General features: G+C 46.5%; 4 protein-coding genes across 16 annotated transcripts in view; 2 read left to right on the top strand and 2 right to left on the bottom strand.

Annotated features, from left to right (window-relative positions):
• LOC6575774 overlaps positions 1-18,369 on the top strand; it is a 35,340-nt gene extending 16,971 nt beyond the window's left edge. For 4 of the 13 annotated variants that reach the window (XM_044008739.1, XM_044008738.1, XM_044008737.1 and 1 more), the window contains 8 exons: positions 94-1,117; positions 2,297-2,812; positions 10,870-13,288; positions 13,358-13,604; positions 13,695-13,899; positions 13,966-14,200; positions 14,312-15,023; positions 15,100-18,369. In XM_044008739.1, the coding sequence (XP_043864674.1) occupies positions 94-1,117; positions 2,297-2,812; positions 10,870-13,288; positions 13,358-13,604; positions 13,695-13,899; positions 13,966-14,200; positions 14,312-15,023; positions 15,100-17,884 (8,143 nt within the window). In that variant the 3' untranslated portion in view covers positions 17,885-18,369. Of the gene's footprint in view, positions 1-93; positions 1,118-2,296; positions 2,813-7,754; positions 7,983-10,869; positions 13,289-13,357; positions 13,605-13,694; positions 13,900-13,965; positions 14,201-14,311; positions 15,024-15,099 lie in introns of those variants that run through there. The other 9 variants (XM_044008746.1, XM_044008747.1, XM_044008742.1 and 6 more) reach the window with 6 other exon arrangements.
• A 1,950-nt stretch (positions 18,370-20,319) lies between these two features.
• LOC6575773 (TBC1 domain family member 15) lies at positions 20,320-23,191 on the bottom strand. The gene is made up of 3 exons (XM_002001741.4): positions 22,954-23,191; positions 21,964-22,858; positions 20,320-21,903 (listed from the first exon to the last, which is right to left on the bottom strand). Exons 1-3 carry the CDS (start codon positions 23,065-23,067, stop codon positions 20,789-20,791), a joined length of 2,124 nt encoding a protein of 707 aa, XP_002001777.1. The 5' UTR covers positions 23,068-23,191; the 3' UTR covers positions 20,320-20,788.
• A 927-nt stretch (positions 23,192-24,118) lies between these two features.
• Positions 24,119-26,302, top strand: LOC6575772 (putative iroquois-class homeodomain protein irx-1). The gene is made up of 4 exons (XM_002001740.4): positions 24,119-24,248; positions 25,092-25,144; positions 25,215-25,949; positions 26,011-26,302. Exons 2-4 carry the CDS (start codon positions 25,101-25,103, stop codon positions 26,204-26,206), a joined length of 975 nt encoding a protein of 324 aa, XP_002001776.1. The 5' UTR covers positions 24,119-24,248; positions 25,092-25,100; the 3' UTR covers positions 26,207-26,302.
• On the bottom strand, positions 26,288-27,321 carry LOC6575771 (39S ribosomal protein L10, mitochondrial). The gene is made up of 2 exons (XM_002001739.4): positions 27,169-27,321; positions 26,288-27,078 (listed from the first exon to the last, which is right to left on the bottom strand). Exons 1-2 carry the CDS (start codon positions 27,188-27,190, stop codon positions 26,330-26,332), a joined length of 771 nt encoding a protein of 256 aa, XP_002001775.1. The 5' UTR covers positions 27,191-27,321; the 3' UTR covers positions 26,288-26,329.
• Between the last annotated feature and the right edge of the window lie 130 nt (positions 27,322-27,451).

The following is a 27,451-nucleotide window of genomic DNA, read 5'->3' as shown; positions in this document are numbered from 1 at the left end:
TTTTATAGATAAGAATGTCTATAAATGTAAATTGTGCATATCGATAAATAGTTGCCGATAACTAAGTCGATAATTAATTTATTAATTTCACAGAAATGAGGACGATGCAAATTCGAAGCACGATGACGGCGATGAGGTGGACGATGATGGCACCACCACAACCAAAGACTCAGACTCCACGAAGCTAACAGCTGGCGACAACAAGGACTCACTAGATCCAGAGCGTCCCAGTTCGTCGGGTAAGAGCGATAAGTGCGATAACAGCGATAACAATGGATCGATTGTACAAAAAGCGGCCAACGCCGAACTTGGCTCGGTTGTGGGCAATGGCAGCGCCGTCGAGGCGGAACCAGCGGCACCAAATGAATTGGCACCAAAAGAAAAAGAAAAAGAAAAAGAAATTGATAAACAAAAAGAAAAAGAAAAAGAAAAAGAAACTCAAAATCCGAATCAAAACGATAAAGCAAACGAAAAAGAAAACGAAATTGATAAAGAAATTGAGAAAAGTAATGAAAAAGCAGAAGGCAAAGCAGAGGCTGTGGCAGTCGCTGACGCTGAGGCAGTTGCTGATGCCGATTCAACAAGCTCGGCAGCAGCTGCTGTTGACGTCGACGCTGAGACAGCCGCTGCGGCCAGCGCATTGGACACTGATCAGGATGTGGCTAAGAGCGAAGCCCTGGCCAATGGAGCCGCTGCAGCGACAGCATCAGCCGCTGGCGAAGCCGTTGATGCCGCTGACATTGCAACAGCCGAGTCTGGTTCTCAATCATGCACTAACGCCAACACAACCACCACCACCACTACCACAACCACAAATATCACCACCACCACCACCACCACTATAACCACCATTACCAATCCATCAACAACGACTACGACTGCGTCTGCCTCTGAGCCAGCGGGTCAAAACTGCGAAAATGCTAACTCCAACTCAAATTTAGGCTTGGACGAGGAGGAAAGTGTCGCTGGCAGCTATCCACCATCGACCCTGGCTGCCGCCGAGGATGCCACCATGTGGCCATCGATGCAGGATCTGAATACGCGCTTGCGCCGCGTCATCACCGCCTACCAGCGCAACTACAAAAAGGAGGAGCTCAAGCAACAGCAAAAGGCCAAGGTAAGTCCTTCTTTTGAAATGCCCACATTACAATCATTCCATCAGTGCCTCATTACGTTCCCACTCCTGTTAAGCAAACATATCGATTACATATCGAGTGAAACTATCGAAGTTGTTATATACAATTTCCCAGCACTTCCAAGTCTCAAACTATTCACACAAAAAATAATCCGAAATATTCCTAGCAAGAATTATGGAAACATTTTGAATATTCAATTACTTAACGGATTTATCGAATTATGATTGAATTTTTGATTATAAGAAACATTGATCGATAATAAATGATCGATACTATGTGGCGTGACTAAAAAATAGAAACGAATTCTAACATATTTTAATATTTTCGTTATATGTAAAGTTTAATAGTCTATAAAGTAATCGATAACGTGTCGGTAGCGGTAGATACCACTGGAGTTATCGATGTTTTTATTGATTATCCATTCGATAAAAAGTAAAAAGAAAATTATTATTGTCAGAGCTATCGATAAATTATTTCAATAAATGTGTTAATTAATAATTTGTATATATGTTTCCATCAGTCTTGCCATGTCTCGTTGTATTACCTATGGAATTTGTGTTTATCGTTTTGTAATTTGCAAATAACACTAAAAATCAATCAAAATTCGTAGATTGAAAAGAAGATATTGAAGTATGTAGTAGTTTTGTTGCTTAGCTGTTGGCCGTAGACGTTGCTTTAGATTAGCGAACACAAAAATTGTCGATTTGTAAATTGTAGTTAAAGTAGATTTGAGAACCGATAACTAAAACCGCGGACGGACTGTAAAAGGACCACAAACACCTATCTGGCGACAACGACCAACAGCTGATCAATAAAACTATCTGCTAAAGCAAAGCGAGAGGCGACAACCCTGCAGATGTGAGCCGTCTCTGTTGCTCAATCTACTCCATTAGAGTTGTGTTGTACTTACTGTTCATAAAACGGAGCCAGTGAATCTTCGTTCGTGAACAAAGTGCTGGACTGAAGTGAACTAGTGTATAAAATGATCGAGTCGCTAGTGAACGAATTGAACGATGCCCTAATCTATTCCCTGTTTACACTCACTCGCTCTCTCACAAACACACACATGCTCTCTTTCTCTCTCTCTATCTATCTTTCTCTCATGAAACGTTCGCTTGTTACTGTTGTTTACAACTACAACTCCTCCTCTGCCTCAACAGCTACAGGCTTTGGTCTCATCAACGCCACCGCTATCGGTGCCAACCACCCCCACCCTGCAGTCGATGCAAATGCAGATGCAGGGCGGCACTGGCGTTGGCGGCAATGCGGTCGCCAACGTTGGCGTCGGCGTCGGCGGCGGGTCCGTTAGCCAGCTGCAGCAGCAGCTCGACTCGAGCAATCGCAGCCTGCAGGCGTTGATGCAGTCACAAGGTGCCAGCACCTCGGCTGCTGCAGCGGCTGCCGCTGCCGCCGCCGCCGGTGGCCCTGGTTCATCGCACGGATTGGTGGGTCAGCATCAACAACAGCAGCAGCAGCAGCAACAACAGCAACAGCAGCAACAGCAGCAACAACAACAGCAGCAGCAGCAACAGCAGGTGGGCGGAACACAGGTGCCGGCCATGCCCACCGCCGCAGATATCAGCCTTATGCTGAGCATCCTCAACACCACCGATGTCAGCCAATTGGCCAATTTGGATATCAGCAAACTGGCCATGTATTTGGTTAGTATGAACAATGTACGTGAAACAACCTGATGAGTACCATTCTCTCTCTCTCTCACTCTTACTTAATATTACAATATTACACAATGAAAAACTCAAATACTCAAAAACAAAACAAAAATGAACCCCATATACCCGGCAGAACTTACCACCACTTACTCACCCACAAATTTAACCCGCAAATCGTCAACATCATGCAGAACTTAACACACCCTTACTCTCTCTCTCACTCTCTCGCTCTCTGTTAAATCGGCCCACATGGGGCGTTAAATAGACCATGACCCATCCACCCAATCACCACTCGAAAATACTCAGTGCCCCATCTCCTCCTCAACAACCCACCACATACACTGACAATAACTTACCACACAAACACACATACAAACCTGCAAACATACATACATAAAATTACTAACAGTCATGTTAACCATGTTGATCTAACTAACCCTTTGATACAGTTGTATTTGAGTGCATACTAATTAGCATGATCAATAATTATAGATATACATAGAAAATTTTTCTGTACATAATTGAAATACTTGATATATTTACAAATTTTAATTAGTTTTTAAGACATTTTTCTAATTGATATCAATTTATATTGCGATTCCAAAAATCGACGTTTTCAGCATTTTGAAATATTTTAAAACCGCAATTCTCTATTCAAAAATTAAGATAGATTATCTGAACTGTAATGACAGCAACGCTGGCCATTAACGAGTCAAAAGACCATCTCTAATCAGAAACCGGTTTAGAGCTATTCACTACTTTGCATTCCATAAGTTTTGCGCTATTTAAGTCAGCCATTTTTATTTATTGCTAAATTACCGTTGTCTTCTCACGTTTCGATTGCTATCTGTACATATCGATAAACCCCTTTTGCTCGCGTGCATTCAAAAAGCGAATTTCAATGTGGAGTGAGAATAAATGAAGTGTGTGAAAAGTCAAAAGAGGAAATCTGGCAAGCAGCAGCAGCAACGACAGCGAAAGAGGCATAATAAAATAAAATAAGTTACACCCACCGTGCGAGGTGGTGGCCGTCGCTGATTTCTGTCAACTACATGCGACTGTATAACTGTCTCGTACAACTGTATGAGTGCGTGTGTTTGTATGTGTGTACTTCCGAATGTTCAAACAAAAGCAACGGCGACAACGGTGACAAAACGAGACGCAAGACATGCCGAGTGAAGCAGAACAGCAGCAGCAGCAGCAGCAACGGCGGAGGCGGCGAAAATACAAATACAAATACAAATGCAAAATACAAAATACACTTATGCTTAATTTATGCAAAATAAAGAAAGAAGAGGAAAAATATACACCGAGAGAGGGCGAAGCCAGGCCCGAAATGTGGTGCACACGAGATGCTCAGGCGCGAATGAGCAGCCAAACGAGCAAACGAGGAAAATGTCAAACCAACCAGCCGCCCCAAAATGTGGAGGCAAACAGTAAAACCACAGACATGTTGGCCAACACGGCTCTTGGGTCAAATTATGAGATGCGACTTGGAGATGGGAGTCAATTGTACAACCTGACGCGCATTTTACTGTAGCAACAACAACGACGACGACAGAGCAGCGCGACTACGACGACGCCATTATCAAAAGGCGAAGCGAACGCCAGCGCCATCAATCAAAGCTGAAGCAACAACAACAACAACATCAGCAATACCGAAGGCAGCGTCGACGCAAGCAGAGCCTAGCAGTAGTGAGAAGAGCAAGCATAACCGTCTCACAGGCAAAGGCAAAGCCACATTGTTGTTGTTGTATTGACGAAGTTCTTCTTTGGTGACGATGATTGTTGCTGCGGTGGAAGCGGCAGCGGCAACGGCAGCGGACGTCGCTGGTCTCCGACTGTTGGGTATTGGTATTGGTATCGGTATCGGTATCGGGTGGTTGCTGCTGCTGCTACGTTGGCTGTACTTGTGCGCCGTTGTTTGTATTAGTTTTTCATGACGAGGCTTGTGTGTGTGTGTGTGTAATTTTACATTTTCTGGATTTATCCAATGTTTAATTTTTTGCCTTCATTGCCTGCCCACCCAAATACTGTTGTCGTCGCTATGTTGCTCTCAGGCAGGCCAGGCCGCGTATCCGTGTCGTCGCTCTCACGGGGCGAATTATTGAGCGAGACGAGATGGCGAATATGTGACTTGGTATGGTGACCTGTTCCGCTCCTGCTTTTGCTTACAGGCCCGCGGCGCGTCAATAAAGCCAAAGCCTAATTGTGCTCATTTGAGCTCATAGTTGTTGTTGTCTGCTCCTTTAGCTCCACTGTTCGTTCGTTGTTCTGTTTTTGCCACTTGCACCAGCAGCAGCTTAAGAGATTTTTCTTGTTTCCTTCTAGAACACAAGCACACAATAAAGCTTGCATATGTGTATAGAAATGGGAACGAGATGTACATATGTATATGTGTAGAAGCTGATGTGTGGGTAAGGGCATGTGTGTGTATGGATGTTTGCCATTCTTTTTATGCTATCTTTCTAGTGTACGATTTGCTCGGATGCTCACCTTGCTGACCGCTATTCGATTTATTATTTTATTAGCATTTGTTGCACAGTGGTGCAATTGTTTTTATAAACATACATATTAATAAATATGTTTGGAGCCAGTTTGACCACTATACGCGTGCGTCTCACGTGTAGCTGTTGCAGCTGCGCATTCGCTTCACACCTGTCGGCCATAAATTATTAAGAAAAATGTTTTTTTTTTCTTTCTCATTTTAAGAAAACCTGACCAGTGTGCAATGGTCAGTTCATCAATAAAAGTTGCACACATACGCATACATACATATGTTGGGATACGTGTACGAATGAGTCGCTGTTGTTATCTACCTGCTTTTTGATTTAGTTTTGCGTTACGCTTTAGTCAAATTTACGACCACACATGCATACAAAACGTCACACGCTTATACACACACGCAGACACACCTATACATCTGTAGTCGTTAACTCTCACGTGCAGTTGTGCATTTGCTTCTCTCACTCTTCCTCTCTTGTTCTCTTACCGGCCGATCATGTTTTTACATGCATGTGTGTATGTGTGTGTTTAGTCATATGCATTTTCTGAAGATGTGTCGCTGTCGCCGTCGATTGGCAGCTCGCTTTGTGCTGCTGCTACGGCTTCGGCTGCTGTTAGTGCCGATGGTACTGGTATTGGTGTTGGTGGTGGGATTGTTGGATGTGTATCTGTATCTTACAGATTGATTAATAATCTCGTTTTTATACACGACAGAGCGCTCTTTCGCTCGTTGCTTTGGCAGTGGCTGGCTACGTGCTTATCGCACTTTAGTGCAGTTTCTATCTTTCGCAATATATTTGTACAGTACATGTAGATTCATTTAAATATACAAGTAAATATGTATATGTATTCATATATGTAGATTTGTTGTTCATGCCCAAAGGTCGTATTAATTAAACTATAACAAGGGTCAAGAATTGTCTATAGACATTCTAGAAGTATTTTCTGTTACGTGTATTGATGTGTGTGTGCGCTCATTTTGTACCTGAAATTTTAATCCATTATTTTATTTTATCCCTTTTACGCTGTGTGTCCTTTGCTCAGTCGCTGCCGCTACCTCTGCTGACTCCTCTGCTTCTACCTTCTGCTCTGTCGTCAACAGTTTTTGTGGTACATTTGTTTCATTGCTTGGCTTTTTTGCCCCCCACCCCCCTTACTCCATATCTAGATGTACACATGTGTGCGCTAGTGTGTGAATGTGAATATGTGTGTGACAGGCTCTGGCTTTGCCATTGCCTTTTGCTTACATTACACACAGTTGACACAATGTGCGCTGCCTTCTCATTCTTCTTCAACTCGTCCATCTAGTGCACACAGACACAGAATAAATACATACGCGCTCTCGCTAGCGGCGCTCTCGCGTCCAATGCGCTCTCTTTCTCTCTCTCTCTCACGCTGTCTGTCTCTCTTGGCACTGCAAGTGACGTTTTGCCTGTGCCTTGTGCCTGTTCCTTCGCCTTCGCCGCGCTCATTCACCTCAGTGGATGGACGACAGGCTGTGACTGCCTTTCTGCCTGCCCATCTCATTCATATTCACATTCACCCAAAACGGCGTTTGGCTTAATCTCACGATTGTTTGGTTTCGTTTGGTTTTTCTGCTCTGGTTCTGGCTCTGGCACTGGTTCAGCTCTGCTCAGCTCAGCTCAGCTCAGTTTTGTTGTTTTGCTCTGCTCTGCTCCCTCGCTCAATAGTAGTTGCTTGGCTGTTGCTGTTGTTGTTGGTTTGACTAGCCCTCTCCCCCGTTCTCTACGTCGACATTGCCGTTGCCGTTGCCGTCGCTGTTGCTGGCTGATTCGCATTCGATTTTAGCTGCTAGTGCCGCAGCCGCTGCCGCTGTCGCTGCTTCCGTGCGCGTATGCGTCCCCGTTGTGGTCTCTGTGTATATATCTATATGTGTGTGTGTGTGTTTGCTTGTGTGTGAGGAGTGTTTCTTGTATTTAGTCCGCAATGCGCTCGCTCATTATTTGTTTGAGCGCCGCGGTGTAAAGTTGTAAAAAGTCCAAGTGCTTGAGCAGCAAACGCATCCATATCCAAAACAACATCGTGTCGGGGCTTTTCGTATCTCTCCCTCTCTTCGTCTCTCCCGCTTAATGCATGTGCCTCTGTGTGATTTTGTGTGTGTGTGTGTATATAGTCAGAGTATAGAAGAAATAATAATCAAACGAATGGAAAAATGTAATTGCTGAAGCAAAAGTAGACGACGAGACGAGTGCGAGCGCGAGTGAAGAGCTAAGAGTGAAGAGTGGCGAGTGCAGACGTCGCCGCAACAACAACACCAAGCAACGTGCAAATGGCAAATATGTCGCCGCAATGAATGATAATTAGTGCTTAATTAAAATCAATAATGTCGAAATCGAAAACCATTTCAATATTTGTGATATAGCATATATGCATACTTATATATGTATATAAATACATATATGTATTATAATTGTAATTGTAATTGTAATGCAATTGCATATCGAAATTGAGTGCTCGTGAGTGTGTGCATGTGTGTGTGTGTACATGTGTTTCTATATATGTGCCTATTGTCTAATACAAAATGGAGGTTATTAAACCCATGGATTTTAGCAGCTTCTCCGCCTTCTGCGAGCACCTCAATAAATCAACAGCAGCAGTAACAACAGCGACAACAACAACAACAACGTTAAGCAATGGCATTTATTTGGAGGTAAAACTACAACAACAATGCGATGACAATTTACTGCATTAAATATGCAGAAAAAGAAATAAAAATTTAATTAAAATGAAGGCAAATTGGCAAACGAAATAAATGTGAATGCAAAGAATGCGTGCAGAAAAAAAAAGCGCAAAAGCAAGCGAAGAACAAGCAGAAGCGAAATAAAAGTAACAACCAACGGCAGCCGTGGCTGTGGCGGCTCCGGCTGTGGCAGTGGCAGAGTCAGAGACAGAGGTAGACACGCAGCAGCAGCACCAAGTAGTCAGTCGAGCCGCAAAGTTAAAACGAAATACAAAACAATAAATTTATGCCTATAGATTTCACATGTACAATCGTTGCCCACTTACACGGCCCGTGTAAGTTACTCTCTCAAAACTCTCTCACATACACGCACACAGGGACAAGCAAATAAACAAACACACGTTAACCAGTTGGGATGGCTCAGTGTATGTGTGTGCGAGTATTATATGAGTGTGTTTGTGTCTGTGCGCTCATTTAAATTCGTTTTTGCCGCCTCTGTCTCTTCTACCCCATTTCGCCGCAAGTCAAGCCGTTGCCGTTGTCGTTGCCATTGCCATTGCTTTGCTACTTACTAATAATCATAATCAATCGCTCGCACTTGTATCGTGGAAATGCACGAAGAGCAGAACAGGGGCGAATGCGAAGGCGTCGCGTTGCCTCGCGTCGCGCGGCGTGGCGTGGCTTGTCGTTTGCGCAAGCGAGATACAAGATGGTATAAGATACAAATAGGATAGAGTCGGATAGTAGTAGGGGGCGTCGTAGTAGTAGAAGAGGTCGTTCGTTGAATCTCCTTAGCTTCGGTTGCTTTGTCGTTTGTTTTTGTTTGTCTCCTTCCCCCGCTCTCTTTCATTATTTTTTTTGTGCATGAAATTTGTATAGCGAAAAGCCGTTAGCCTCCACACGTATATATAAATATATATATATGTATATATAATATATATAAACACACACACATACTTAGAGTGCTGCCAACCTGCGCCAATTGGCATCCTTGAGGCCAGACTTGCCAACATGACTGCGAGAGCAGCCCCCTTCCGTTTTTCAGGAGTTTGACTGCAAGCGTCGTTTGCAGTTTTGTTGTTGTTTTGATTTGCATTCAGAAACACACACACACACATTTAAATACATATATGTGTATGTTTTGTATTGTGTGGGTGTGTGCGACTGTGTGTTTTTATTTGCAACCACCTGGCAACGCTGTCTAAGCAGTTGCCGACTGACAGCCACATTTTAGGGGGGCCTCTTCAACATTATTATTATTATTATCATAACTAACTACACGCACGAGTGTGAAGAGAGCTTCTTTTCGCTGCTAGCCCGTGCAATTGGTCTCGCAGGATTCATTTGTTTTTGTCTCCGACTCTGCCTACGCTACGTCCTCTTTTCTCAACATTCGCCGTAGCCTTTGCCCTATGTGCTGTGTCCTGTGCCCTCGGCCCGCGCTCTGTGTCGACCGCTCTAATAGGGGTGTAAAATGGATTTTTTTTTTTTTACTTTTATTATTATGATTTTATTGTATTTCCAGTTTCAGTTTCTGTTCGTTCGTATATAGTCGACATAGTCGACGTCGTCGTCGTAGCTATTGTCTCTCATTTTGCCCCTTTGCTTTGGGCTTGCCATTCGCATTTTGTACTTTTCGCAAACATTTTTGTAATTTTTGAAAGGCTCGCCCCGTCTACCAACCCCCTACCCAAGCATACATATATACAGATGTATGGTATATATAGTAGAGAGGCAGCACCCACCCCTTATGCACCCCATCATGTTGTTTCTGTGGATGATGATGAGGGGAGCTGTAGGTGGTGGAGGGTGAGAGTGAGGGTGAGCAGGAGGGGTTGTGCTTTTAATTCTTTTTCAAATTGTGTAAATATTCGTAATGAATTTGAACTGCATTTGCCGTGGGATACCCTAACCTAGCTAAGGCATTTAAATTTGACAGTAAAAATCGTTTCCTTCTCTGTGTATTATTGAATACAAATATGTCAGATAGTACTACTCCATATCACATATCAATGAAATCATTAAACTTAAAGAGTTTTTGTGTAGCAAAAAATTTCGCAAAGTTATTTAATCAGACAAATATATCTTTCATTTTGATATATTTTTTGCGCCTTTCTTAATATGAACTGGAAATCGGTAATCACATTGGATGACTCTCTCTCTTCCTCTCTGCCTGTCTCTCTCTGTATTCGCATGTCTTTTCGTCTTATCTTATCTTTGGCTTTACTGGGCCTGCCTGACTTTTAGTGTAGCCATGAATGGGTAACGCTTGTAAAAGTAGCTGAGATTATGAGGTCTTCCTCTTTAATCTATTAACGAGTCTCCATGTTGAGTCAGCATTTGATTGAATACACATGCATACAATTAAGATTATAAATTCATAGAGAGAAAGAGACAGCTAACAAAAATTTAATTAATTAACACTAAATGACAAATATTTATGGAGAATTTTTAGAAAGAATGGTAATAGATAATATATGAAACAAAAATGCATATTTTACATATTTTAATCGGGAAGTGATAAAAGAATTAAACTATTAAATCGAAATTGTATGCAATTGAAGAGAATAAAGAGCATATATAAAATATTAGAGGAAGAAGCTGATAAGTTCCAGAGATGTATTAGAAGAAGTATTAGATTATTACGACGTTTTAATATATATAAAAAGCAACTGATATTTAATTATACTAATAATTATCCAAATGTAAATTACTAACAATGCTAAAAAAATAATAAGTACAGAGCCTAGAGCATCCACCTTAATCTATAATATATACATTTAATTTATATGCATTACATTTATATTTATTATTACATATTTCTTTGCTAACTGATACCCATATTTGTTTCATACAGAAAATGGAGCGTCAGGGTAAGATGGAGCTGGCGGCCAAGGAGCGGGAGTCGCAGCGTCTACAGCTAATACCCAAGAAATGGAATCGTCGCGAGGAATACGAATTCCTGCGCGTGCTCACAGGCTATGGTGTGGATATGCAGCTGAACACGCCCATGGGCGGCAACAGCAACAGCAGCATCAGCATCACGAACAGCAGTGGCGGTAGCCAGACGCCCGACTGGACCAAGTTCAAGCAGATGGCACATCTGGAGCGGAAGAGCGATGAAACATTGAGTGATTACTACAAAGTCTTTGTGGCCATGTGCCGAAGACAGGCTGGACTGAAGCTCAGCGAGAATGAGCGTGGACTCGAAGGCATTGTCGAGGAGGTGGAGAAGGAGCACGCGAAGCTCATTCTCGATCGGCTTGAGCTGCTGTCCAAGCTGCGCGAAGTAGCGCGCCATCCCCAGCTGGAGGAGAGACTGAAACTGTGCATGATGAATGCGGATACGCCCGATTGGTGGGAGCCGGGTCGGCATGATAAGGAGCTGATTGCAGCCGTGTTGAAGCACGGTCTCTATCGCTCCGAGACCTTCATCTTCAATGATCCCAACTTCAGTTTCTGCGAGTCGGAAAAACGCTTCATTAGGGAACTGGAGGCCCAGATACAGCGCACCATCAAACTGGAGGCTTTCAATGCGGAGAAGGCGGCCGCAGCTGAGAAAGCTGCAGCAGCCGAAAAAGCTGCAGCAGCAACAGCAGCCGCCGCCGCAGCTGCAGCGGCAGTTAAGCATGAGATCATCGATCTGGACGATGAGCTGTTGACCAAGGAGAGCGTCATCAAGAAGGAGTCACCTGTGAAAGCGGAAGTGAAGCCAGAACAGAGTGCAGACAAAGCTGAAGTCGAGGAGGCGAGCGAAGAGAAAGCAACAGCTGATAAAGTGGACGAGGAGAACGTTGAAGAGAAGCCGGCAGACAAGCAAACGCCGCAGGATGAAGCCAAGCCAAGCACAGAAACCGCTGAAGACGCTGAAGAGCTGCCCGCGGCCAAGGCAAGTGAAGCTGAGGCTGAGACTCCAGCTGAAGCCGAGGCGGAGTCCAAATCCAAGGAGCAGACCGAGGAGAAAATGGATGTGGATGCCGAGCCAATTGCAGAGAATGGCAATGAAAAGGAAGCTAAAACGGAAGACGTTGCCACTGCCGAAGCTGAGAAACCAGCTGAGAGCCTCAAGGACGAAGCAGCAGAAAAAGACGATGAGAAGAAGTCAAGTGATAAGCAAGAGGAAGACGACTCGAAGATGGAAACAGAATCCATAAAGTCGACTGCTGCCGAGGAAAAGGAATCCACTGAAACGTCAGCTACAGAAAAAGATGACGATGCAGCTGCCAAAGCAGAAAGCGAAAAAGGCGACGAAGCTGTCGCAGAGGCTGTCAAAGAGACCCCGGAGAAGGAGAAGGAGAAGCAGAAGGAGGACGAGAATGAGAAGGAAGCAACTGCAGCTGAAACAACTGAAACTGAAACTGAAACGAAGAAAGTTGAAGCCGAGGCAGAAGTCAGCAAGGCAGATGAGTCCAAGATTTCGAGCAGTGGAGACAAGCCCGCAGCGGAGCAGGAGATACTCGATCTGGTGGCTGGACCCAGTGATCCGGATGACGATGAGGTCATGAAGGAGAAGGAGAAGGCAGTCGAGGAGGAATGCAAGAAGCAAGCAGCTGAACTCAAGGCGCGCTTTCCCGACCTCGAGGTCATTCAGCCGGCGGCTGTGAAACAGCAAAAGCTGGAGAAACCGAAGCTGGAGATGTGCATGATCCGTTGGTTCAAGGATTTTGCCCTAGAGCGACGCATCGCTCACATTGTGGTGTGCGTGGAGACCAACAAGTGGCCAGTGGACAAGAACTACAGTGCCTTTGCCGGCCTGAAGGGCAACACGGATCTGAACATCGCCCTGCATGAGTCCATACCCCATCTGAATAGCAGCGAGCGCCGCTCGACGACGCCCGACGTGATAACCATTACCACAGACCAGGGTGTGACGAAGCATTTGCAGGCCTCGCAGATGCAACAGGTGGCCAGCAGTGCCGGCGTCGTCCCTGCCGCCAGCAACGTACCGGCGTTGCCCAAGCCCCAGATAACAGCGCCAACAACGCTGCCTGGTTTGGATGCGAACAGCATCAATGCGGCTGTGGCAGCTGCTGTCGCAGCGGCAGCCAGTGGCGGCAATGCCACATCTCTGTCAGCTCTGCTGCCGGGCATGTCGCTGAGTGCGGCCACTGCGGGCGCAAGTGCAGCAGCGGCTGCAGCTGTCGGCGCAGCTGGTCTGAATGTGCCCAGTGCTGGAACCCTGGGCTCGAATGCGGGCAAGAAGCGCAAGCGTCACATTGCCATCGATGTGGAGACGGAGCGTGCCAAGCTGCATGCGCTGCTCAATAGTTCGTCAAGTAAGTGGATGATAATGGATAATCAATCATTGAACCACAACTCATGTATTCTGCATTCCTCATTTCCAGTGGCTCCCAAAGATTGGGAAAGCGAAATAGCCAATATGGAGGCTCTAACTGGAGCTGCAGCTCGTCGTGGAGGCAGCTCAAGCTCGGCTGCGGCCTCTGCGGCCGCATTGAGTGGCATGCAACCACCGCCAGCGCATCAGCATGCCTCGCTGTCGCGTCAGTCCTCCGGTCAGTTCAATAAGCCTGCTGTGCCGGCCATGAAGACGCCGCCGCCATCAATGGGCGCGCCAATGGATTTGTCCTCAAGGTGCGTAAGACTTGACTACCAGGAGATATTCCATTCCATCCAATCCAATCCACTTCACATATTAACCCGCCCATTATCAACTCTACACAGCAGCCTGCCCAAGATGAATATGACAGAAATGCTAAAGTCAGCCTCCAGCTCGGGCGCCATTGATCTGAGTGAGGTGCAGGACTTTTCGATGCCCTCCAAGAAGTCGAGCGTGCATGCAGCGCTCAGTTCCGCTTTCCCCTCGATGGGCGGCAGCAAAAGCAAGCTGGATGATACGCTCAACAAGCTAATGAAGAAAAACAATTGCGTAAGTTTGAAATTGATATGAAATGTGAAGAAACGGTAAATTATAATTATATAAAACCTTTTGCAGACCATTGAGGAGCCCGTCATTGGCAAGGAGAAGAAACGCAAGAAGCTGGATGAAATTGTCTTGGGTCTGTCGGCTGCCAAGGAGCAGAAGACCTTCCCCGATCCCTCGTTGCCCTCGTCGAAGAAGCCACAGATACCGCCCAGTGTGTCGGTGACGCCGGCTAATCTCCAGGCGCCCAGCCAGCAGCAGTCCAATCAGAAACCATTTACCATCACTGTGACGACAGTGCCCGGAAGTGAGTTGGAGTCTCTGCGCTTTCATACTCTAAATAGCCCAAGCCGGAGGCGTCTCACCAAACCAACAAAAACTAACTTGTGCAACTCTCTCTTCTCTTTGTCCATTGTAGAGTCCAAGAGCGGCGGCCAGAGCAGCGGCAGCGGCAGCGGCAGCGGCGCTGGAGCCGGCGCCAGCAGCTCCTCGGGCAGCGGCCTGAGCGCCCTGCAAAACATGGCCATGGGCGGCCTGTCCAGCAAGGACAGTCTGAACGCGCTGCTCGCCCAGACAATGGCAACCGATCCGCAATCGTTCCTCAAGCAACAGCAGAAGATGATGCAGTTCCTGCCGCCGTCGCAGCGCAAGGCCTACGAGAACATGCTCGCCGAAATGGAGCAGGCAATGAAGCTGAGCTGCAAGTACAACTCCTCACACGATGTCAAGGTCAACAAGTGGCTCTCGGATATGACCAGCCCGCTGGGCGATCAGCTGAGCATTGACTACGTTGGAGCGGGAGGCGGCGGAAGCGGAGCTGGCAGCAGCAACAGCCGTCGCGGCAATCGAGGTCAACAGAGCAGCTCGAGTGCGCAGCAGGCGGCCAATGCGGCGCAGTTGCAAAAGCAACAGCAGCAGCAGCAACAACAGCAACAGCAACAACAGCAGCAACAACAACAGCAACAACAACAGCAGCAACAGCAACAACAGCAGCAACAGCAACAGCAGCAACAATCGATGGCTGGCCCGCAAGGTCTGACCGGAGAGGAGCCCGTGCCGGTGATCAACAAGCAGACGGGCAAACGACTGGGTGGCAATAAGGCGCCACAACTGAAGCGTCTGATGCAGTGGTAAGTGGAAATCGACTGGGATGGAATACAAGTAGCATACTCTTAATAACATGTTTCCATTCTTTGTGCTTAACAGGCTCACCGAGAATCCCAACTATGAGGTGGATCCCAAATGGCTCGAACAGATGCAGAATCCCATGTCGGCGCCCTCACCCAAACCCAGTGTCAACACCATGGACAACAGCAGCTACGGCGTCTCCAAATCGCACGGTGGACGACCCTCGTCCAATTCGAGCAACGCCTCTTCCAGCAGCCACACCCAACAGCCGAGTGCTGCCCAGTCGCCGGCTGGCAATTCGAGCGGCTCGTCGAAGAAGTCGTCGAGGCAGAGCCAATCGGCAGCGGCCTTGGATCAGGCGGCGCTGCAGTTCGGTTCGCTGGCTGGCCTCAATCCCAGTTTGCTGGCCAATCTGCCCGGCTTGGGCGCCTTCGATCCGAAGAATCCGCTCGCCGCCTTCGATCCGAAGAATCCGCTGCTCTCAATGCCATTTGGCGGCATGCCTGGCATGAGCAATCTGCCCGGGTTGGGCAATCTCAACAATATGAATCTGTTCGCCAGTCTGGCCGGCATGGGCGGCTTGGGTAATCTGGCCGGCATGGATGCCCAGTCACTGGCTGCGCTCATGGCTGCTGCTGGACCAACGCTTGGCGGCCTCACAGGCAGCACAAACGCGGGCACCGGCAAGAGCCAGTCGCAGTCCAGTGGTGGCGGCAACTCCTCCAGCACCTCCTCCTCGTCGGCGGCCAGCAAGAAGAAGCAACAGCAGCAGAACGAAGCCGCCCAACTGGCAGCCGTGGCTGCCGCCGCTGCAGTCAACAACAGCGGAGCCGGCAGCTCCTCGGGAGGCGGCAAGAACTCGAACGCCTCGGCATCGCAGTTGGCAGCCGGCTTTCCGTTCCTCTTCCCGAATCCCTCGCTGCTGTATCCGCCCATGGGCCTGGGCGGACTCAACCCCTACTCGCTGGGCAGCAGTGGCCTGGGCTCCGCATACGATCAGCTGGCACAGCAATATAATCTGCTGAATGGCGTGGCCACCTCATCGGCCGCTGTCACCGGATCCACGCAGTCGGGCAAGTCGCATCAGTCGCAGTCGAGCAAGTCGAGCAATTCACGCAGCGCCTCCAACTCGGCGGCGAATTCGGCAGCGAATCTAATGAATGCCATGGCCAGCATGAGCGCCAACACGGTGACCACTCCATCCAGCTCGAGCTCCAGTCGCAGCCGCCAGAGCAGCAGCCAGCGCAACTCCGCTGCCTCGGCCACGCCCAGTGCTGCGGACATGGCGCAGCTCTCCAGTCTACTGATGCCTGGTGCTGATCCACATCTGCTCGAGTCGCTCAGTCGCATGAGCAGCATGGATCTGGCCCAAGCCACCCGTCTCATGAGCTCCTTGGGCATGCCGCCGCTGCCCACGCCCAGCAGCTCGAACAGCAACAGCACCAGCAGCTCCAGTGCCGCCAGCAAACGTGCCGCAGCAGCAGCCGCTGCCAATGAGGCATCCGCCAAGGAGCAACAGAAGTGGTTCGAGAGCATTGCGCGTGGTGCGTTGCCCACGGATCTGGCCGCGCTGCAGGCCTTCTCGCAGGGCAAGATGCCGAGCACCTCCTCCGTCAGTTCGAACAGCGGCGGCGGCTCCAGCTCGGCCAGCAAGAGCTCCAAGTCTGCAGCAGCTGCCGCCGCAGCAGCCGCAGCCGCAGCTGCCCAAATGCCTCAGATCCCAGGCATGTCCAGTGACTTCTCTCAGGCACTTCTCGCCGAGATGGCCGCCCAGGCAATGGCTGCCGCCGGCGGCTCGCTGCCACTGAGTGGGCCCGGTTCGCTGGCCAGCTTAGCTGGCCTGACAGGCGGCTCGTCCTCCTCAGCTGGAGGTGGAGGTGGCGGCGGCGGAAGCAGCAGCAGCAGCTCGGCTGCCAAGCGACAGCGGGAACAGGATGCATTCAAACAGCAAATGGACTTCTACACAAAGTCGTTGGGCCTGGGCTCGGGCATCTCGCTGATACCCACCTCGTCGTCGGGCAGCAGTAGCAGCCTGAATGCTGCCGCCGCCTATGCAGCCGCTCTGGATGCAGAGCACCTGCAGCAGCAGCAGCAGCAGCAGCAACAGCAGCAGCAACACAAATCGAAACGCGCACGCAGCGAGCTGCATCCCACGAAGGATGAGCTGGCAGCTGCTGCTCTAGCTGCTGGTCTGCCGCTGAATCTGGGCGCCAGCATCGAGAAGAGTTTGCGTGGTGGCTCCAGCAGCTCCTCGACGCCAGCGCCGCCCACGCCCACGCCCGAGCAGGACAAAGTGACCCTGACGCCGTTGAACGCGAGCGCCTCGAGTGCAGCCAATGCGGCGATTGCGGCCAATCTGCCATCCCAGACAACGATCACAATTGCGCCGCCCATCAGCAGCGGCGCCAGCACCAGCAGCGAGCGGTCGGAGCGCAGTGAGTCGCGCATCTCGTTGACCATCACGAATGCTGCGGATGCCGCCAAGCTGCCGCCGCCCTACGAGGAGGCCGACGAGCTGATCATACAGCCCATACTGAAGAAGCCAGCGGCGCCGGGCAGCAGTCACGGCGGCAGCGTTGAGGATCTGGATGCCAGTGGAGCAGCCAACAATTCAGCGGCCAATTTGAGTGGTTCCAGCAGCAGTAGCTCCTCCGTGGCCGCCGCCGCGGCAGCAGCGGCTGCAGCCGAAGAGAATCGCCGCTCTTCCAATCGTCTGAAGCGTCCGCGTTCCGGCAACGAAACCGAACAGCAGCCCCCAGAGAAGCGACGCGAGCTGCGTTCCACGCGCCACACGCGTCAATCGGCGGATGCTGCCACTCTAAATCTATCGGCGGGCAGCGAGTCTGAAGACCGGAATGAATGAGTAGAGCGAAGCGCGTAGCAACACGACAGCGCCCCAAGAGTGGGCGTCCGAACCAGACAGGGCAACAGGAACAGTAAAAGCAACAAGAGCATCAACAACAACAAGAAGAATATAAGTAACAAACCTAAAGCTAAAAACGTTAAAAACAAAAACAATCAGAAGCAAAAGCAAAAGCCACAACAACAACAACAACAACAACAGCAACAGCTCAAAAAGGCCACTAGACTGAGCCGAACGAGAAATGCGAATGGCAACAGCAACGGTAACGGTAGCAGTAACGGTAACGGAAACGGAAACGGACGAGCAGCGGCTAAAGCTGAGACAAGAAGCGCACGCAAATTGAACTCAAGGCTAAATGTAACAAGCAGATGCACGCGAACTAGTTCCACAGCGAGAACCAGAACAAGAGCGCGCATTAGTGCGAATAGAAGTAGTAGAACACTTAAGCTTAAAGTTGTGTAAAATATAAGTAAATCCCCAACACACACACACATAAAAATAAATAAATATATATATATATATATAAATATGATATATATACATGTATATATATATATTTATATATATATATATATATGTATGATAGAGTAGAGCTAGCGAGCATAGGTGGAGTGTTTGGATGCAGCTGCTGCAACGGGACTGGAGTGCTGAGTGCTTCTGCCTGCCACAATTGCTGCTTGTGGCGGGACAATTGGGGCAATCACACGCCGGACAGACACCTGTTTATGCATCCTCCCCAACTTGGCTAAGATCACGAAGAAGTAGCCTGGCAATTGTTGTTATGCCCAGCCACGCCTAACACTCCCCATCGACCACGCCCTGCTGCAACATTGGCGTGGCCAGGGGACGATAGGCGTGGCTGGATGGCGCGACCTTTGCTGTGCGAGTATATTAAAAAAAGCGCTTATAATTTAATTGTAACAACGTGGCGGTGGGCTCAGGTGGGTGGTGCGTGTCCAGGAGAGGCTTGCTGCTGCCACACCGGCTGCCACGCCCCCAAGCCACGGCCCACACAACACAAGCAGATAAATACCGGTTTAAATTATTGCAAATTATTATTGATAAAAGGTTAAGCAAATGAAAAAAAAAAAAAAAACATGTTTAAACAAGAAAACTAACTTAAAAGCAGATTGATTGATTAACAAGAGACACACACATACATACACACCTATTCTGATGTATACACACGCATATATACATATTTATATATATATATATAGATATAGTTTAATTGGGTTCAATGCTGTCGTCCTTCACAAGAGTTAAACTTAATCACAAAAACAAAAACAACAAAAAAGAAAAAAAAAAAACAACCTGTACATATTTTAGTATCTTTAATGGATCTTTAATCGTATCAAGTCGGATTGTATCAGTGTCCCAATTCATGTATTTCTCAACCAATTTGTTTCCAATTTATATATATATTTTGCAATGAATATGTGTGTGTGTATGTGACCTAAATCCAAACTATGTTTTTTTTTTAACTTGATATCGTCCTATGCCTATGTTAAACTATTCTATGTACTCTGCATGTTCTATATATATATTTATGTATGTATATACACATGCATATTCACATTTATATATATGAATATTTATACACATATATATACATACATATATATATTGACATTGTCGTCAAATCGCTTTTAATTTTTATTAATTTTAATTTTATGTAATTAGTAAAACAATTTTATATTGTGTAAGTTTTTAATTTGTATTTTGTATGTTTTTAAAAATGAATTGAAACAAAGCAACAACAACAAATCAGCAAACAAAATTGATATATAAAAGAAAAAAAAAAAGGATGTTTAACAATTTGAAATACAATATTTATGCGTACATGTATTGCATTTTCATGATATATATATGTATTTATATATATAAATTAAATGGAAGTACATTTTTTTGTTTGCACTTCGATCCATTAAACTAAACAAAACAAAAATATTTAATAAACGAAACAAAAAAAACAAAAAAAAAAAAGCAGTTGCACCAACAGACAAGAGCAAATAACAATTTAAATTAGAGATGCTAAGTATAAATCTTAATTAAAGTATGATAATTAAACAAACACAACTACAGCAACAACAAGATAAATATATGAAAAATAAATTTCCAAAATTACAAAAATATTTTGACTTTTTCATTGAGAACCGAAGTCTGTTTTCAAATTTGATTTGAAGACATTTTACTTGAATTTTTTGAGCCAAGTTCGGAGTTATGCAAACTCGAGTTTTTAAAGTATTAAATCATATTTTGGAAAGTATTGGCTATTTTGGATTTTCAATTACAGTAGCATCAATTTCAAATTCGAAATTGAGTAACAATCGAGAAGAGTTCAAATATTTGTAAACTCTATATCCCCCGTATCGCTGCCAGAACAAATTGATTGCCGCCCCATTTAAGTAACCCTCGAAAGAATGAGACATCAGTTGGTTGTTTACTACGCAATTGATAGATTTATATATGCTTGTTTGTATATTCACAGTAATTGAGTTAAACTTAATTAGAGGCAACAAAAGCTGCTTTTAGCATTGCGTTAAATCAAAATTTCAATTTAGAAATTGACATACAGACATGGGTCTAATTCTAATTTCGCTGTTCAAATATCGTTTCAATTATGCCGATCGCTTAAGCCAATGGGGATGTGGGGATGAGGGGATAAGAACTTACAATAAATACAAAAAACGTACAAATATATGCATGTATAATATACAATATATAAATCGGTGCATTAGCAGTTAAAGCACTTTAACAGTGGCGTCCCCCGCCTCGACACAAAGAGGGGTACATCACCTCGACACGATAGTAAACTTTGAGTCTTAAAGGCTATATATATGAATATACATATATATCAAATTTGCGCATATGGTAGCCCTCGGCTTAGTTTTGGCTTCGTTCCTACATATAATTTAAATATAAGGATCGCTCTAACGCCTCCTCGAGCAGCTCATCATTGCGACGCTTCTCCTCAGGCGTTAGCTCGCCCAGCTCATCGAAGCCATCGTCCGAGTAGGCAGGCTCCTCCTCCGGCCGCACCTCGCCATCCACTGGCGGCAGCAATGGTTCGCCAATGATGTGGCGTATATCGTTGGGCAACGCCTCAGATCCTTTTAGTTGCAAATAGATGGCCTCCGCTGTTTCCAGAGTGCGTTTCAAGTCGATGGTGCCGGTTAGTTCGTTGACATGCTTAAGGATTTCGGTGAATTCGTATTTCCTATCGATAATCACGTTCGTCTCCTGATCGAGTATGGCCACCGAGAATAGCAAATGGAAGTTGGGACAAGGCAGACGTGTCCACAGGCACTCCCACAGTTTGAGTACGTCCTCGTTGTCCAGCTCCCGCTTGTACCAGACGAGCAGCCAGCGGAAACAGAAGTACATGTTGTCCGATTCGTGACTGCACATGTAGTTGAAGAGCGGCGCATTGGCCACCTCGAGCAATCGGCGCAGTTGCGCGAATTGTGTCTTCATGCCGGCCTGATCAATGTCAAAGTTAGTGAACACCATGTTCATGAAGCCGACGAAACACCAAAAGGCATCCACCTCATTCACTTGAATCTCGAGTATGGGCGCCAACAGGTCAGACATACCCTGGACATAGCCCAAATCGAAGTTGTACATAACATAGGTCATTAGTATGCCCTGCAGTAGCAACAAATTTGGATTATCTTCGCCGGCAAAGAACGATTGGGTTCGGTCCGTGCGCTTTACGTCCTTCTCGATTTGGCACTTGCGATCGCGATAGCCGCTAAAGTTGGCTTCTTGAGCCGTGGACATCGAAAGCCATTGAGCCTTCATTTTGTAGTATTCCAACGATTTTAGTTTGCGCCGTTCAATGCGTTCCACTTCCGTGTCAGACCATTGATAATAGTTGAGTAAGTATTTCCAGACCTCGGCACGCAGGCTGGGCACAATGCCACCTCGGAAGATGATCTCCTTGATGCGTTGGCTATCCGAGATGCAGCCATCACGGGTTTGAAATTCCCGCCACTGAGCTTCATTGAGCGGTTGACCTAAAATGGAAAATCATTGTCAATTCAGTTGGATCTCGACATTAACTAGCGACTGCGTACCGCGATGCACGCTCTGGCGTGCTGGCAGGTTGTTAACTATTTTCTCATCCTGTGCATTTAGGTTCTCCAGTTCACTGTCCGCTGGCGATTTGTCGGCGCTCTCACCACGACTCTGGCTGTTCGAGGAGCAGGCGCTATTCGTGCTGCCACTGAGCTTGATGAACTGATAGTTGTCCGAGGGCGAGGTCTGCCGATCGTTGTGCACTAACGCACCAGGACGCGATTTCGGGGATCGCTGAAACGATGGCTGCACATAGTCCGGTATGGTGCCCAGAAAGCCGGCCAGCTTATTGGGCAGCCAGCTCTCCCGGGGCAGCTGGCTAGCCTTGATTTCGCCAATGTCCAATTCGGCGAAGGTCTTTTTGAGCTTCTGATTTTCCGTGTTGAGTATGGCATACTCCTCGCTGCCACTGCGACTCGTCTCGGAGCTCTCGATGAAATGCTGCTGCCGCATGGATCGTACAAATAGATCTGCGTTTCCATGCTGAAAGAAGAACTCGCAGTGTACGCCGTGATCGGATTTACGCATAAATCGTATTGTCTGACCCCGATGCCGCACCTCAACGGCAGCCAAATCATCTAATAGTGCGCGCATTATCCGGGCGCGCGCAGTTCCCGCATTCCCATTGCTGCCAATCTCTGCAGGCTTTGTGTTGAAGGCGCTGCACTCGGATGTGGTGCGTGTGCGACCCGAGATTCTGTCAACTAGCGCCCAATCGCCCTGATCCTGGCTATCGTCGGCTATCATTATGCTATCGTTCGGCTGCCACTCCAGATATAGACGACGCCTTGGCTGGCTGTACTCCACCAAGGACAAGGAGCCGCTGGTGTTCAGCTCGGCAATGTGCTCGGCATTGGCTTTCTTCAGCAGCACACCATCGTGGGTGCACAGCACCTGCACACAATTGACAAATACGAGAGCAGTTAATACGATTAAATGAGTCAGTGTTAATGAACAAAGACTTTCAGGGGCAGAGACGTTTAACTTACGTTACCAATGCCCTGTGGTACATCCGATTCGGAGGCTCTGATACCCTCTTGGGACTCGGTTAGCACGCCCAGCTGTATTTGCTGGCAGCGCTCATAGCGCACCGATTCGTTCATAGCGGCCAGCCGTTTCGATTTAGTTGCAAAGAGTCGCAATAAAAATTTTTCAGCGAATTATTACGTTCTAGATATAAACAATTGAATTTTAGTCGAAATATTGTGTGTACACACTGCATAATTGCGGAGCTGCCAACTTCATGAAAAGTTTTTAGCGATAGTCGCCAGATTAATGTAAGCAATTATTTGGTATTTATTGAAGTGCAGTGGCAGCTCTAGTTTCCTGTTCCGTTTTTTTTTTTTTTTTTTTTTTTTTTTTCAAATTTTGACGGTATGCATTGTTTTACATGAACCTAAAAGATCTTAAGGCATTAATTTTGTTTTAATATTTATATTTTATCGCACTAAAATTCAAAACGAAAATTCGTTTTATTGCAATTGACACTCTAAATTGAAATTGTATTTATTATTAAATTCTATTCTTGGGGCATATATATTTTTGTAGATAATTTTCTATTATTATTGTCACAGCTTATTGCATTCTGAACGTAAATCTTTTACATTTACATATTCTATTAATTTGGTTTTGTTATTGTCCATTATCACAGCTTGTTATTTGCATTCTGAACAGAAATCTTTCATTGACATAATATGCCTCACATTTTTATTGTGCATATTTATAAATGTTTTGAAATAACTTGCAACACAATTTAATTTAAGTCACATCATGGCCAACTGCTCGCTACCAATTGATCGAGAGCGAAAGTAAATTTGTGCACTCTACACTCTACACAATTGGGCCATATGACACTCAATCGCTAATGATCGCGTCAACAACTTTTGGTTGATAGCCTGGTAGTGTATGCCGGAATAGGCACGTTCGATGATTCTTCGAAAATCGGCGGTATTATGTATGTATGTATGTATGTATGTACCACACATATTTTTCTCGAGTTTTGTAAATAGATTAAAAGTGCCCCATTCGTTTGCGCTGTGCGTTCATGTGTGTGTGTGTGATAAGTGCAAGTTTTTCCGTTTCGTTTTTCCCGAATGGCGCCCGAATCGAAATTCGTACGAACATTCGAAAACAATCTTCTGGCAGTTTTTGAACAAATTTTGGACGAGCGTTCAGTGTGCAATCTGCGAGTTCGACGTTCAAAACGTTTTCAAAACTTTTCGCGCTGTTCAGGAAAAGAGGGAAGAAAAAGCATTTTAGGACAATTGAAATTGAATATTCACAGGTGGGTGAATTTATCCATGTCGCCCGCTGGCTGCTGACCTAATGCCTCAAGGTCTTAAATTAAATTTGGCAAATCTCAAATACGAAATGCCATTGAAAGCAGCCAAAGATCAAATTAGTGCAAACAGACAATAAACTATAAAAAGAGAGGAAACAAATCTATTGTTCCTCTGTGTTATGCTGGGATTATATAATACCCAATAATGTCAACAAAACTTACACCAAATGCCAGCGATGATGGAACTCGAAAATGATCTCTGCACTTCAGCATTGGCTGTGCAGCAACATTTTATATAGTTTTTTTCATCTTTAGAAATAGTACATAACAGATGTATATATATATGCTGATCTATCTACGGAAAAACATGGCCACCGAGTTTTATCAATGAAAAACAACAAAAAGTGATACGAGCTATTGTGCTCAGAGCATGCAAATTGAATACGAATCGGTTCTTGATTCGCATGCCAACTATTTACACGACATTACGCCCTTTATAGAGATCATGCTCATTCGATCGTGTGATATCCAACGCCATCTCTCAGCTCTCCCACACACACATTGGCTCTCAAAATTTTACTCTGACACTGTCAAATCGTTTCTTATTTTATTTTTTTTTTTTTATCGAGTGAAAACAACGGCAAAAAACATGAAAATTCTGTTCGGCATTCGTGGACAGAAATAGCGCCACCCACCCAAAAACAGAAAAAGTTTTGAAACTGAAATTCGCCTTACAGCGTATTTCGGGTCGATTGGCTTAATTATGGATGAGCAATAGCCTGGGGCAGGGGAATTGTTTACGATGAGCATGATCATTTATTTTAAATATACATCTTCTAATTACAGCCCGTAGCCATGGAGAAATCGTGTCGCCCCAAGCGTAATCGTCGGCACAGCAGGTGAGTGGGGGAGAAGAGATGAGTAAAAAAGAATTCTATCGCAGCTTATGTCGAACAATTGAAATTTCAGACGTGCCTGGCCACCAGAGGATGATTTGCATTTGCCGCGAACTGCGAAACGCCTCTTCACGCCCGACATCAAGCGCATGCTGAAGGATTGGCTGATACGACGACGCGAGAATCCGTATCCAAGTCGGGAGGAGAAGAAGCAGCTGGCCGGAGAGACGGGCTTGACGTACACACAGATCTGCAATTGGTTTGCCAACTGGCGGCGCAAACTAAAAAACTCGGAGCGTGAAAAGGCGAAAAAATCCTGGGGACATTTGATCAAGAACTACAATCACAATGCACGGGGCAATGTGGAGCAGTTCAGCATCTCGTCCGAGGATAGCATTTGGGAGGAGGACATGCGTGTGTGTGCAGCCGAAGATGACGAGGGCGATGACGAGGACGACGAGTTGTCCAGCCGCAGCACAGGCAGCGACGGCAATGGCAATAATGCCACCTCCAGCTACTCCTCGCCGCCATACAAGCCCAACTTCTATGTGGAATCCGAGATGCAGCACCAGCAGGTCCATCAGCAGCAAAGTGAGCGCGTGCCCATGTTGCCCACTGTTCCGGCTGGCAAGGCAAAGTACAAGCAGCAGATGATGGAGAAATATCTGCGGGACAGCAACGCCCTGGACTCGAGTGGGTCGACGGCTCCCAGTGACAGCACTGGCAACCAGCTAAACAAGTGGCTGGAGAGTGCGGCCAGATTCACGCCGGACAGGCACAATTATCATTTCGAGTGGAATACGAGCAGGTAAACCATCGAGATAGTACATTGATTGCTGATCTATACTCAACATATTATCTATCTTTAGGCACAAATGCGCTGGGCAGGAGCGGCCCGTGCAGAGCCAGATGCTGTTCACTAGCGAGGCCACTGCTGCGGCACGTGGCGAACGTTGGCTGCTGCATCACAAGGACGAACTGGATGCCGCCGAAGCGTTAGCTAACTTGGCCTTTAACTGCAGACAGCGTTGGCAACATCATATGGCAGCCACAATAAGCTCCTAGGACGACATTCCAGGCCGTTGGAAAAGTGCAATCTAGTTGATAAGCTTTAATTTATATGTAGTATGAAAGACAAATGAGGAATATTATTTTCTTTTCGCTGTTATTGTTAATTAAACGTGTAACTTATGTCTGCTTTTCCTCTTCCTTTGCCTGCTCCGGCTCCTGCTTTTCTGTTGTATCGCCCTTGGCGTGCACGTCCAGCACTTTGATTAGATTGCATTGATGTGCTTGGAGCTGCTGCACCACGTTGGTCGCCGCCATGTTCAGAGTCTGCACCAGCTGCGCCTGTGCCGCCTGCAGTCCAGGCATCTGTGCAAAGTGCACCAGCTCGTTGCGACTGAGCAGTTTCTGCTCCACAATGCCGCCCAGCAACACCATTTGTGGCACTTTCCGTGTGATTCGAAGCAGTGCACCCACTCGCTGTTGATCGGGCGAGAACACAATACAATGGTTGGAGTGGAACAGTGGCAAAATAGCCTCGTATTGGCTGTCGGCTACAGCTTGTGCAATGATCTTCCGACCGTAGGCTTTGAGGTGCAAGTTCTGCTTGTACAGCTGCACGCGAACCCGAAAGATCTCGTCTGCCGTTATGGAGTTCAAGTGGAAGATCGCCACCAGCTTGGAGTGATCTAGCCAGTTGCGCACCTCACGTGCTATGATCGCATTGTAGGGATTCTCCACCTGAGCGCCCGTCCGGTCTGCTCGTGACTGAAAACAGGTAAGAGCCTTTGGCGCCTCTGGATATTTGGGTTGTGTGACGGCCATGACGCGGGCACGCTCATAATGCGGCTGCTTTGGACGTTGTATATTTATTTTTCCGCGAAAACGCATAAACTGCAATAGCGGCCCACGAGCCGATGTGAGAGGCAGGCCTGCAAATGGGTGGCGCATAAATGAGTGAATTGTATAATCATACAGCTGTTGCTGCTGCCATCAATCGTGCGGGAAACACGAGCATTTACCTTGCTGAAGTAGACTGGACATTCTTGAATGCAACTTGCTTGAAGATACAACTAGGTTTATTTACTATTATCTAATTATTAACAATAATAATCTTAATAATCAGTGAGCCCAAAGTTTTTTGCTTTGATTATTTCGATTGTATATCGATAACATGAAATGTGTGCAGGACAGCTGTTGCTGTTAATTTTCAATAGCAGTAACAGCCAACTGTTAAAAGACTCAAACAGTGCATCAAACTGTTCCCAAAAATTAAAAGTTAAATGTGTTCCTAAAAAGAGAACA

This window comes from Drosophila mojavensis, unplaced genomic scaffold, assembly GCF_018153725.1.
Source record: "Drosophila mojavensis isolate 15081-1352.22 unplaced genomic scaffold, ASM1815372v1 contig_36, whole genome shotgun sequence".
Classification (NCBI taxonomy): Eukaryota; Metazoa; Arthropoda; class Insecta; order Diptera; family Drosophilidae; genus Drosophila; species Drosophila mojavensis.
Note: the sequence above shows the minus strand (reverse complement) of the source record. Positions and strands in the feature narration are given on the sequence as shown.